This window comes from Euleptes europaea, chromosome 7 (assembly GCF_029931775.1).
Source record: "Euleptes europaea isolate rEulEur1 chromosome 7, rEulEur1.hap1, whole genome shotgun sequence".
NCBI lineage: Eukaryota > Metazoa > Chordata > Lepidosauria > Squamata > Sphaerodactylidae > Euleptes > Euleptes europaea.
In genome coordinates, this window is record NC_079318.1 from 38,703,326 (window position 1) to 38,716,916 (window position 13,591).

The 13,591-nt window shown below is 42.1% G+C and overlaps 1 protein-coding gene across 1 annotated transcript in view; it reads right to left on the bottom strand.

The window, feature by feature from the left end:
* The window catches only part of BTBD9 (BTB domain containing 9), a 187,849-nt gene extending 186,369 nt beyond the window's left edge, over window positions 1-1,480 (bottom strand). Inside the window, exon 1 of the mRNA XM_056853291.1 lies at window positions 1,274-1,480. Within this exon, the coding sequence (XP_056709269.1) occupies window positions 1,274-1,458 (185 nt within the window). The 5' untranslated portion in view covers window positions 1,459-1,480. The remainder of the gene's footprint in view (window positions 1-1,273) is intronic.
* Between the last annotated feature and the right edge of the window lie 12,111 nt (window positions 1,481-13,591).

A 13,591-nucleotide genomic window follows, 5' to 3' on the forward strand; every position in this document is an offset into this window, starting at 1 on the left:
ATGCTAAATATAAGGCAGGCTCCTTAAGCTTAGAAAGTTAAGATGTTCTACAAGATTTCCATTATCTTGAAGCCTCTTTTAGATGTGCATGCCAACACATGGCAATGGCTGCCTCCCACAGACCTCACTTAAGAGTTCAGTCTGCCTTGAACACATGAACACATGAAGCTGCCTTATACTGAATCAGACCCTTGGTACATCAAAGTCAGTATTGTCTACTCAGACTGGCAGTGGCTCTCCAGGGTCTCAGGCAGAGGTCTTTCACATCACCTACTTGCCTAGTCCCTTTAACTGGAGATGCTGGGGATTGAACCTGGGACCTTTTGCATGCCAAGCAGATGCTCTACCACTGAGCCACAGCCCCTCTCTTGATGGAATCAGTGCCCAAAAAGCCCCTCCTGCTTGCTTCCAGGAGTTTTGTCATCTCTCTTCCTCCCACTGATCAGGTCAGGTCAAAGAAACTTTTCCTGAAGTGTCCAGGAGATTTTTCCTGAAGTCATTCTTGCACTTAATTCCTCCAAATCTCTGTCCTTGCTAGATATCACCTATCTAGCTGGATATGGGGGGGGGGGCAGCTGGACCCACTATCAGCATTTCTAAAAGGGTGGCTGAAGGGAGGCTAGAAAGCAACTGAATTGACCACCCACCGCCTGTTCTCTGCCAAGAGAGAAAAGCCCAGATAACCTACAAGAACCAATGAACTCTGACCGTGAAAGCCTTCAACAATATCTAGGTGAAAGTTTTGCTCAGTTCAAACCTCCAAAGAAAAATGCATTTCTCCACATAAATTTAAGAGAAGACTCCCTTCCCTAACCTTGATGATGCCTGTGCAGGTGCACTGCACTTAGAATACTGAGAGGAACTGAGTTAATTAAAAAAGAAAAAGAAAATTGGGGGGGAAGGAGCCACTAGATGCTTATACGAATGAAAAATTTGGGGACAAAATTTCCAAATACCGTAGTCCCTCCCCCACAGGCCACCAACTTGTACTTCACAAAAGCAGCTACAACATGCGTTTCATTCCTAACTCATTTTTTTTCATATGCAGATGACATTTTCAACTTTAGTCCACCTCGATCACATAACATTTGAGATAACTGTGTAGTGAGGGTCAAAATATGGCAGCATAATATAGGCATCTTCTCACCAAGTAGAAATGCTGTGACTTAACAGAAAGTGTTGACATCAGTGTGTTTTTTAGTAGTAACTTACTATTTTACCTTGCTAGCACAAAACTGAGAACACATCTGATATAAAGCCTGAAATACTTCACCTGAAATACTGACACCTCGCGGCCAGAATCACTCTGTGCGCAGGAAAACGTTTCTTTTCAACTATGAAGGTAACATCACTGTACTCCTCCCCATTCATCAGAACACCAACATGATCAGACAGAATGTGAACATGGTCAATTTCCCCGACTGCTGTGTAAGGACGGAGTGGGTGACTGTTACTCATCTTGTAGGAGAAAAGTGTATCCTATACCTGTTAAGAATAAAGCATAAGGATATTAAAGTACACATTTTTGAAGTTCATTTTGCAAATTAACAGATATAAATAAAATCACATTTTTATTCAATGACTGACTAGTACAAATGCCATTTTGCTAAAAAAAAAAAAAAAAAGTTCCCAGCTTAATGAAAGCAGATGTCAGAAAAATGTTGCCAATCTAAGCACTTCAAATAAACATGCCCTTACAAAACAAATTAGAAGAAAGAAAATCATTATGTTACAGGGTTTCCACATAGCCAGCCAGCTCACTAATTATAATGCACCGTACAAGTTAAATTGATTCAGCAGCCAGGGCAGATCAATTAAGATCCATATAGCAGTGTTCAAATTAAATATTGAAATCCACACCAAGAGTTTTCATCCATAATTAGCTAGAATATGAGTATTTATGACCTATTCTCATAGGAATCTGATTAACTCTCCGAAACTGAGATCACAGTGATTCTCAATCATTAATATAGGAAGCCTTTTCAAAGAATCGTGTTTTACAAGGCAAAGATACTAATAAGTCCTTGAAAAGCTCTACAGGGAAAGTCTCTGTGCCCAGTGTGCTTTCAGACTGAAGAGGCTTTTATTGAAAAATAAACCTCCTGCTCTTTACTTGCAAAGCCTAAAAGATGTCCCAAGGGGCCAAGTGGCATTTGCAAAACATATGCTTTAGCCATTTAACTCTGTTTGCAAAACCCATGTGGTGCATAATTTGAAACTGTGTTTTTTTGAACTTCAGCTCACACTTTGAGGAGGATAAAGTTCTGTGCATATTTAAATAAAATATATACCTTCAGATGAGCTTTTTATCTAAGGAGTCCAAAACCCTAGAACATCCCTTTGATTCTCTGACTATATATTCTTGTGGTATTTTCAAGTTCAAGTACACTTCACAAAAAGAGCTGCTTAACTTAGATGACTTGAAAATGATACTGAGGATGGGGAAAAGCAACTTGAGTCAAACCTGAAATGCCACACGCTCTTAGGCAAGAACTATCAAGCTACAGAAATAGGCCCCATGAGTGTGTCTGGCAGCAAGGATACGGTTTTACTTGTTCATGGGAACAGTAGCAAAGTAAATACATAGGCTTTATTAGCTCACAAAAAGGGCTTATACAAACAGGGCTTCAATGACATATCTTTGCACTTCATGAACATGCAAACAGAATCCCATGTTCAGGTCCTGGATACATCTGCACTTACAAGAGTAACAGCCAAAACAGCAGCAAGAAAAATTAAAAACAAAACACACATAGCACATGTGAAATCTCACAATCAGAAAAGTAATTTATTTTCAAGTGACACAAAATGCAAAAACGAACACATTTTTTAAATCAACAGTGTAAGACCTTCTTGGATGTTTTAGAGTTTCAAGACTTACTAAAACCAAATCAAATCCTGTCTCTTAAAAAAAAAAAAGACTTTGGAGCAGAAACCTGCCTACTTCGGCTGTCAGTAGAACCAAGAACTGAACACAAGAGCCATATTGTGGTAAGTGGACAGAAAGCCAGACACAGACTCAGGGTTCAACTCTTCGCTTCTGACAGCCATTTTCTTGGTCCAATCTACCTCACAAGATTGTCTTGGTAATAAAACAGGACAAGCGGGAACCCGCAAGGATTTGCAGGGATGGGATCTCATTTTCCCCTCCCCTACTATTTCATCTTTCCCTTTCCAGAAAGCCCCCATAGCCCTACACTTTTCCTACTTCCTTTTCTCCTTCCCACCCAACAGCCAACCAATCTTTATCTGCCCCTTTTTCTTCAGCTTTCCCTCCCCCTCTGCCAGCAGCCTCTACATAGTTTTCTTAACTATGACCCAATAGTGGGGACCCGGACACTGGGCCTGGTTCAGTTGAGTGGTAGAGAAGAGAACCCACAAGGGCCTGTAGGGGGGCCCTCATTTCCCCCAGTAACTTCTTCCCCACACCTTTTCCTCTTTCTCTCCTCCTGGCAACCAAAATATCCACTCCCCTTTCCCTGCCGTTCTGTTCTTCTCTGTCATTCACCAACCTACCTTTTATCTGCATCCCATCCTCAGCTATATTTATGATTTATTTACTTCATTTATACTCTGGCTTTCTCCACAGTGGGGACCAAAGCAGCTTACATTATTATCCTCACCTTTTAATCCTCATAACAGCCCTGTGAGGTAGGTTAGGCTGAAAGTATGTGACTGGCACAACATCACCCAGTGAGCTTCCACAGCAAGATAGGGATTCGAACCTGAGTCCTCCAGACCCCACTCTGAAGCTCTAAACACTACGCTACACTGGCTTTCATAGGGTGGCTGCTGTTCAACAGTAGCAGCTGAAGCAAAAAATCACCTATACTGTACAGAAGCTCAACTAAACATCAGTAAAGACAGTGCAAATCACAATAAACAACAAATGTTATCTATAAATATTTACAACGAAGTACAATTCCACTAAAAGATAAAACTTTCTTATACAGGTAAGTACCAAGATAGCTAGGTGGACATAATCCAACAGGTAAGTCCAAAAGTCTCTACTTGCTTGATTGAACAATACAATTATCCTTCAGAGGCAAAGTCTTTCCGTCAAGGGCATTCCTGTAAGTTTGACTTGAAGAGAGGCTGAATTGTCACGGAATTATCACAACGTTGAAGCATACATGTGTATGGCATACAAATGATTGGTAACAGTCTCCTTAATTTTTTTTTAAGGAAATTTCCTTAAAAATATTTCCTGGATACACAGGTTCATTGCGAGAGTTTGATAGGAAAACAATTTAAGTATTTGGCTGAAGAAGCCACATATTGTGGTGAAAACGTGATAATTAATCCGGAGACTGCTGGATGGTATCACCCAGAGGTAGCTGCCAGACCTAGGTTGCCAACCTCCAGGTGGGACCTGGAGATCTCCCACAATTACAACTGAACTCCAGACAACAGAGATTTGTCCCCCTGGAGAAAATGTCTGCTTTGGAGGGTGGACTCTACGGTATTATATCTGGCTGAGGCATCTCCTAGCCCAGGCCTGGCCCCAATGATTTCTCCCTCACAGGCTAAAATAGGCCTGGAAAGGGACCTCCCCCCTCCCACTGCCTTTTACTGAAAGAACCAAGCTTGGAATGCTGTGGTTGCATAGCAGGGCCACTGAGGGAATCCATCGCTTAAAGCTTCAGGTGCCCATTTATCATTTTGAGTTTTTAAAAACGGCCCAATCATTTTTAATTTTTTTTAGATGTCACAGTTTTTTGCAAACATGGGGCCTTTTCAGGTCTATAGAAATATCAGTCTTGCCCAGTCACAGCTCCAGTCACCGGATTTAAGCATCCAAAGATTTGGCCAACTTCACTATTAGAATATAAGATTGCCACACAAACACTGCATTAAGCTACATAAAGGAATAGGATAAGAAACAAGCCTTTAAAAAAAAAAAAAAATTACTCTTAGATGCATGCTGAGCGGTCCTGTCTACAGCTGGGATGAATCACTGACTCTAAGATGTGTCGTATCAACAAAGTATAGGGATGGACTAACCCTGGTGACAAGGGCTACTCATTTTGGACCTGAGTTGTAGCAACTGTAACTATGGGTATAAGCTCATCCAGTGGGCAAGCCTACACCCATTGTCATTGTTGCAGAGGCCCAAGTCCAAGCTGAGCAGCCTCTGTAGCTTTGCTAGGACTACAGGGACTGCTTGGATCAGTTTGCGTCATGGGATGTTTTAACATCCCGAGTCACTCTTGGAAAACTAGGATATGCAGAGGCAAGCTCATCGCGGATATTATAAAGGTAATGAAGAATTAAGAAAGTCTCTAGGTATGTACATAGCTAAGATTTCACATTCTTTACTCAGTCCACAACTTCCATGCATTTCAATACAGCAATAAATACGGTATTCAAAATAACACTATTTACTTGCAGATCAAGTACCCAGAACTTCCCAGAAACAACAGCTGGTAGTTACTGGGCAGAACACTCTTTTTGTCCTTGAAATGGGAAGCGACGGCATTTTGTTGACAGGTTAAACCATGAGTAGCGATTTGAGAAATGAGCAAGTTGCAGAATTTAAACGACTAGAAGGCATAACATAGGAATATATGATTATTCCAGTGGAGTCACTGGATTGCCCTGGAGGGATATAGAGTGGCATCTTCTAAAGCTAGACATTGGATTCCTGTTTCTGTGGTTACTTTCCCATCACCTCGGTCTGAATCAAGACTATAATATATTTTATAACAGCTGCCTTCAAAAAGCAGATTTTTTCCCCAACATAGTTTTTATTCTACATAAAAAAGTAGACTTTACATGTATCTACAAACAAAGAGTTCCGTTTGGACAAATGATGAACACAGGCCTTCTATACTTCAGATACCCTTTTAAATCAGAGTATTTCTTAAATGAGAGAATAATACTATAATTAGTTTATTTTGAATGCTAAAAAAACTATTTAAAAATCAGGCTTTTGACCACAGATTTGTATCTATTCTGGTATTTAGTCTTTGATCTATGATGGGCACAATATTGTACACGTCTGGCACATGGAATAACAGTGCTAATCTCGGAGGACCCAAAAGAAGAATGGTCTGAATGGTAATTTTTCAGTTTCTCTCTGGACAGAAAACAACAAACAACTAATAAATCAAAATGATTGGTAGTTTTACATAAATCCTCCAGCGTTGCCTTAAGCAATGGGTGAACAGGCAAGAGAATGAGACACAGGGCTAAACAGAAAGTACTTCTAAGTCAACAGAATGCCTCACATTATCTTACCGTTGACCTCTAAGGTAGCTGCACACCTGTAGCGTCAGTGGCAAATCTATGAATTCTCCAGTTGTTTCAAGAGTTCACGGTCCAGAAATCAGGGCACAGTTTGTAGTATATTTGCTTATAGTGTGTGATTTCTAAATATCACAGTAATTAATTTAAATAGGTATCCAGCAACAACTTGTTGCATACAGTTTATTCGTTAACAAGAAAGGGCAATATATAAAAGCAAATAATCAGAAATGAGGATTCTTCCCCATTTAGCAAAAGATTTGCTGACTTGCTGCCACACAATATTCTGAAACAGCAATTTGTAGTTAACCACAACAATTGCCTAAAAATCATCCCTTTTCCCCAAGAATAAAACATGCCATTTCTGCATGGCTTGCTCTTCCAGCCAATTTCCCAAGAAAAATGAAGCTATGTAATCATTTCCCAACAAATATAGTTTATATCATGGCTAGAACAGAAAACTGTTAATACTTTCCTACAATGTTGCTTGCTGTAATATGCACAATGGATATAAAGCACAATAAAGCACAATATATTATTTCCGGGAAGCTACAACTGCAACACATCACAAAACAAAAAAATGTCCAATTGAATATAAAAAAATGCAAAGCCATTCTCCTTTTCATTTGGTGTACTAGAAACCTGGGTCTGTTTAGAAAAGTAGAAAGTGGGATTTAAGAGTCATGCTACACAGCATGTTTTTCCATGATTAGACACTGAAAGTCCAGGATAAGGCTGTATTTTAAATGGGATGTACAATGCTGGCAGTATTCTATCAGCAATACAGTACGCACAATTTATGGCAGGCACAAGTCCAAGACTGTGTAGAAAGGAGGCAAAAACAACTATAGCACAAACTTATTGGATCCTTATTGGAGCTCAGGCAATCTAGCATAGCTTCTGGTAAGAGGTATCATGTAAGAAGGGACAGAGATGCCAAGGCTCAGACTGAGGTGAAAGGAATAGCAGATATGGCAATAAGAGAGGTAGTTCATACAAGAAAGAAGACATTAACAGACTCTGCTCTTGTCTGGTACCAAACCAGAACACCAAACCAGATAAAGCAAAAATGAGAACATCTAATTTTTTCTGCTTGACTATATAGCTGGGCAAACTCTGTATCTGCTGCATTCATCAGAACAAGCCCTGCCAACACCCTATCAATGAGGGAGAGGAGAACCTCAGCAGCTTGGAGCAGGACTTTGGTTGTAGCACCTACAAAGCTGTGGCATCATCTTGTTCCCCCCCCCTTAAAAGTATCAAGTAGCAGGGATTATTGCTGCTTTTCAAAAGCACTGTGAGTTGGACACATGCCAGCTCTCTTTAAGAGCTATAAACGGAATGACTGGGAATTCAGTACATGCCATTATGTTCTATCCTTCTGTATGATTTTGTGTGTGTGTCTTAAATCTTTAAACCTGATCTGTTCCGTATTAATTCGAAGTATTGCATAGGTGAGCAGCAACATACACCCAGCTTCCTTTAAATTAATAGCATGTATCTTTTACAGAACTTCAGGGCAGACAACTTGGCTTGAAAGGAAAATATAATACTAAACTAAAAGCTTTTGTTTCTTGTCCATTTAGGTCCAGAATTGTCGTGGTTTATGTAGGCCCACCTCTCCTGCAGGTTGCTGGCAAACAAATACAGTTGTTTTTCTTCCTACTCTCACACAACCCCTGCTTACGCTGAGGCCTTTTGGGCTAGTTTCTTAAATAGCCAGTACACAACAATAAATAGCTTTTAGTTAATTGTAGAGGTCAACAACCTTTTACAGTTAAAAGGGTCGCAATATGTCAAAATTCAGAGCCAATGAGCTGGTATGACAAAGGCCATTTCCATAACTGAAAACATTTTATTTAATGTTTTGACATGATGATTAATAACCCATAAAGTTTTTGCAGCCCAAACACTGATTGTTGAGAGTTCTTTATTAGGAAGTAGAACACAAGGCCTCAGAATAATTAATGGTTTTAGTGTACTGGCATAATTCTGTTCATGGTTTACACCTGAATTTTTAACCGCAGCTAGCTTTTCCTTTTCTGTACAGCTTCTTAAAGAAGTCCTTTGGTCCCATGAAAATACTTTCTGCCATTCTGTTCACACACTGGTTATTCCAGCATCCCACCAACCCCTCTCTCCCCCAGTACATTAAGTTAAAGAACTGACTTTCTTTTTTTTAAGAGCCACATTTTTGTTTCATATGAAGCCAAAGAAGCCACATATTTGTGCCAACAGAGCAGATGTTTCTAACCCGCTCCCATTCAGTATTTACTCAATGAATGAATAATTTTATCTTCAATGTTGTATTGAAGGAGCTATTTTTACTAGTTTTAAAAAAGAAAGAACATTTATATAAACATATAGCAAAGATTCGAAGTGGGATTGTTTTGTCGGCACAGGAAGACCCAGTGGTGAATGACTGCCATAATACATCAACAATGCAAAATACAACAATATGTAGATGTGACCTCTGTTAAATCACATTTAAGATCTTCATTAGTACATAATAAATTGTAATCACCTGATAATGTAATGTTGCAAAAATTCAGAGGTAGCTTTTAACATGTATATTCACGTAATGTATTCCACAGCACAGCAGACATATTGCAACTTAGAATGTAAGCCCTAACCACTTATGAATGGAGTAAGCAATTGCTGGTTATTGTTTCAACATTTGTACAAAACATTTTCAATATGTGTTAATGAGGCTGACCACAATTTTTAAAAGCAATTTAGACAAAATTAAAGTGCAAGTATACATGACAAGGAGAATATGGATCACACTGCTAGGATCAGAAACTTCAATGCAGATAGCCACTTCAAGCAGTATCTATGGATAGGTGGCATAAAAACTGCCTAAATAAAACTTGCTGACATTGGGATACGCAGCTAAGCACTTCAATGGCTTCGCTCTTTTCTCCAGGGTTGGGGGCAAAGAGTGGCACTAGGGGAGGAGGTGTCGCAGCAACACCCTTTGGTGTGTGGGGTGCCGCAGGGTGCAATCCTTTCCTCTATGTTGTTTAACATCTTTATGCGCCCAGCTTGTCAGGAGTCTCGGACTCAGGTATCACCAGTAAGCTGATGATACCCAGCTTAATCTGCTGATGGACAGCGATCTGGATTCCTCCCTGGACACACTGGCCAGGTGCTTGGATGCCGTGACTGGATGGTTGAAGAAAAGCCAACTGAAACTTAATCCATCGAAAACGGAGGTTCTTTGGCTCAGTCAGGGCGGCCCCAGGGTGGGGTGCTGGCTTCCAGCTCTTGATGGCGTGCAACTAACATCTGCATCTGCCATCAAGAGTCTGGCTGTGAGCCTTGATGCCTCCTTATTGATGGGAGGCTCAAGTCACAGCCATGGTCAAGGCGGCCTTTTTCCATCTCTGCCAGGCCAGGCAGCTGGTGCCTTACCTCTCCCGCCCCGACCTAGCCACAATGATCCATGTGACGGTCACCTCTAGACCAGATTACTGTAACTCACTCTACATAGGGCTGCCCCCTGAGACTGGTCCGAAGGCTCTAGCTGGTGTAAAATGCCGCGGCGAGGCGCCTTACGGGATCCTCACCACAAGATCATATAACACCAGTGCTGAAACAACTGTGCTGGCTCCAGCTAGAGCACCGGATCAGGTTCAAGGTGCTGGTCTTGACCTTTAAAGCCTTACAGTCTGGGACCATCATACCTTCGGGACCGCCTCTCCAAAGAGCTTTACACTCCACTGGTAGTAATCTGCTGGTGGTCCCTGGCCCGAAGAGTGTGCGGCTGTCCTCAACAAGGGCCTTTTTTGGCCCTGGCGGAATAGTCTCCCTAGTGACATCAGGGATCTGTGGGACCTTAAGGAGTTCCGCAGAGCTATTCCGCCAGGCTAAAACAGAGCTATTCCACCAGGCCTACAACTGAGGGAAGCTGCAAGTTTATTCATCATTGCTGGCCTCCCCATCCTTCCCTCCCCCACTATTGACATCTGTGGGGGTTGACATGCCAAAACCCGGTCACATGGTGGCGCCTGAGGTTTTTATGTATCTGAAGGTTGTTACCTGCCCTGATCCTGGCCTTGGCTGGGAATGAGAGCGGGCTATAAATTCGAGAAATAAATAAATAAACAGAAACTATCTAGCCAATCTAGGCAAGTGCATACTTACAAATGAAAAGGAAGAACAGGAGAAAATGTTGATACAATAGCTTCTAGAGATCATAAACTCATGAGTCATGCCTCACTTGCTAGCTAAACCATGAGTCCATATAGAGCCATATTCTTTTTGCTGTTTTTTCAAAGGACCAAGTCCTGGTGGAAATGTATACAGAGCAACGGCACTATATCTCCTACTGCTCTTTGCACACACACCAAGAGGATCAACAAGCCTGTGATACAAGGTCACGCAGCAGTGCCTTTGTGTTTCCTTTACTATAATGCACTATCTGGTGTCTGGCTCTTGTTTCCTTTCCTCAAATTTCTTGATCTACTATCCACAGACCTATCCTTGACAGTGGTGGTAGCATAACACTGCCTCCTTCTCTTTCCGCCGCATGATGGTAACATCACATTATTTTCTGGATTGTGCTTGGAACTGAATGGGTCCCATATTCTAATTAGGAATGAAAGGTAGGTCCTGAGTCTGGAAAGGCTGAAGACCACTAATCTAGAATATTCAAGGCTTTCTTCACACAACGGGATGATCCCCAAACCTTTCCCCACTGGTGCTTACTCACCAAGGGAAAATGGCTATTTTCTCACTATCCAGAGCTACATCCACTTCCCACTGAGTCCCCATTAGCAGCCATAAAATCCATAGTCTTCCACATCACCTACTTGCTAGTCCCTTTAACTGGAGATGCCGGGGATTGAACCTGGGATCTTCTGCATGCAAAGCAGATGCTCTACCACTGAGCCACAGCCTCTCCCTAGGCAGTAAGTGATATGAAACATCTCTAGCTGAACCAGACTGCAAATGCCATACTGAGTTGGGCTTCTACCTCTAATGACTTCTCAGGATTAAGAGTTGCTGTCACCACACAACCTTTTTCATATTGTTGCAGAGGATAAGCAGCACCTACCTGGCAATATCCTTCTACCTGAACAGCTATTAAAAAACAACAACAGAGGAGCCCAGAGTCATTAATTTAAGCAATATGGGGTCTAACAAGCAGTAGGTGTCGCAAGCAAAAACCCTGGCTCAAAGTTTTTATCTCCTGTTTGTTCTGGATTATTCTTGTCGGGCATGATCTGGGTGCTCTTAAGGGTCTCTGAGCTCCAAGTCAGTGTTCCCAAATCAGACCTTTTACCCTTCTGACAAGAGATACACCCACAGTGCTTTTTCTGGGACTCAGAACACAGGTAAATATTCTTACAAAATCTTTGCGTCCATTGATTTTTTATTAAAATATAATTATTTACATCTAACGCTGACTATCTGAAAATAACATGATGATACATTCTGTTGATTTTACATATATAATTAAAGGAGAGCAACTTACTTATTTGTATGTTGCCTTTCCACCCAAACTTAGGGTCCCCAAGGCAGCGAACAACCAAGACGATGTTAAAAGCAGGCCTCCCCACCCACCAAGATGAATTGAACACATGAACACATGAAGCTGCCTTATACTGAATCAGACACTTGGTCCATCAAAGCCAGTATTGTCTACTCAGACCGGCAGCGGCTCTCCAGGGTCTCACGTAGAGGTCTTTCATATCACCTACTTGCCTGGTTCCTTTAACTGGAGATGCCAGGGATTGGACCTGGGACTTTCTGCATATCAAGCAGATGCTCTACCACTGAGCCACAGCCCCTCAAAAGGGCAATCAGAGCTCTGTGTGACCCTGAACACATGAACACATGAAGCTGTCTTCTACTGAATCAGACCCTTGGTCCATCAAAGTCAGTATTGTCTACTCAGACCGGCAGCAGCTCTCCAGGGTCTCAGGCAGAGGTCTTTCACATCACCTACTTGCCTTGTCCTTTTAACTGGAGAGGCCGGGGATTGAACCTGGGACCTTCTGCATGCCAAGCAGATGCTCTACCACTGAACCACAGCCACCATCTGACACACAACTCTCCCAGCCCCAACAGTGGCTACTATGCCACCCACCCCAGTGAGTCGCCACCATGGAGCTGAGCCCGTGGCAGCAACTGTACAGCTCTCACGAGGCAACCTGCTAACAAGCAACTTCCACAACTTGAATGAATGAATGGTTTTATTTGCATTTAGCCATAGGCCATTATAAACCTAACAAGGATACCACAGATACATAATAAAAGGAAATATTAGGTTAATAAAATTCTGGATTAATAATAAATATACATAATAAAACTATGCTAAATCAATGCATACAAAAACAACAACTAAAAATAATAACTAAAAATTGTGGTGGTGTCCCAATCGGCCAATGGGACCTAGTGACCATTAAAATCAACTTGAAGGATCTGCTCCCTTAGCAGCCATATTGGCCCTTATTTTCTTTGCTGCCAGAGCATACAGGGCAGTTGTATGTGAGACAAACCCATCGGTATCTTACTTCCACAACTTTGCCAGGCCCAGTTGCAGCCACTACACAAGATTCCCAGGCAACTCTCTACCACACAACTTGCAAACCTGGCCAGGCCTAGCGGCAACCACCACACAACATCTCTATGTGACTCGCTACCACTTAACTTGCACAATTCAGCTAGGGCTGGCAGCAGCAACCACACAAGTTGCCCAAGCACCTCTCTACCACACAACTCATGCCAATCAACCAGGCACAGTGGTGGCTACCACATGACTCACCCATGCAAGTCACCATCTGTCTTTCATTACAATAAATGTGGTTAGTTTTTAAGGTGCCAGTAGACTTCTACTTTAGAGCCCCGCGGCGCAGAGAGGTAAGCTGCAGTACAAGCTCTGCTCACGACCTGAGTTCGATCCCGACAGGAGTCAGTTTCAGGTAGCCGGCTCAAGGTTGACTCAGCCTTCCATCCTTCCGAGGTCGGTAAAATGAGTACCCAGCTTGCTGGAGGTAAAGTGTAGATGACTGGGGAAGGCAACGGCAAACCACCCCATAAAAACAAAGTCTGCCTAGTAAACGTCGGGATGTACTGTCACCCCATGGGTCAGGAATGACCCAGTGCTTGCACCTTTACCTTTAGACTTCTGCTTTATTTCACAGCATGGCAAGACTTTACTTGGTGGCCACAATGGCCAATCTGGCCCTGGGACAGAATGGGGGTTACGGCACTCTGTATTCCCAGCGATGTATTAAGAGTATGAAAATGTTGTAAAAAACATCGCTTTAAAAGGGTTTTTGGATACCACGGCTTATAAATGGTTGGAAGACGTCTTCACAGCTAAAGGGGCCAAACA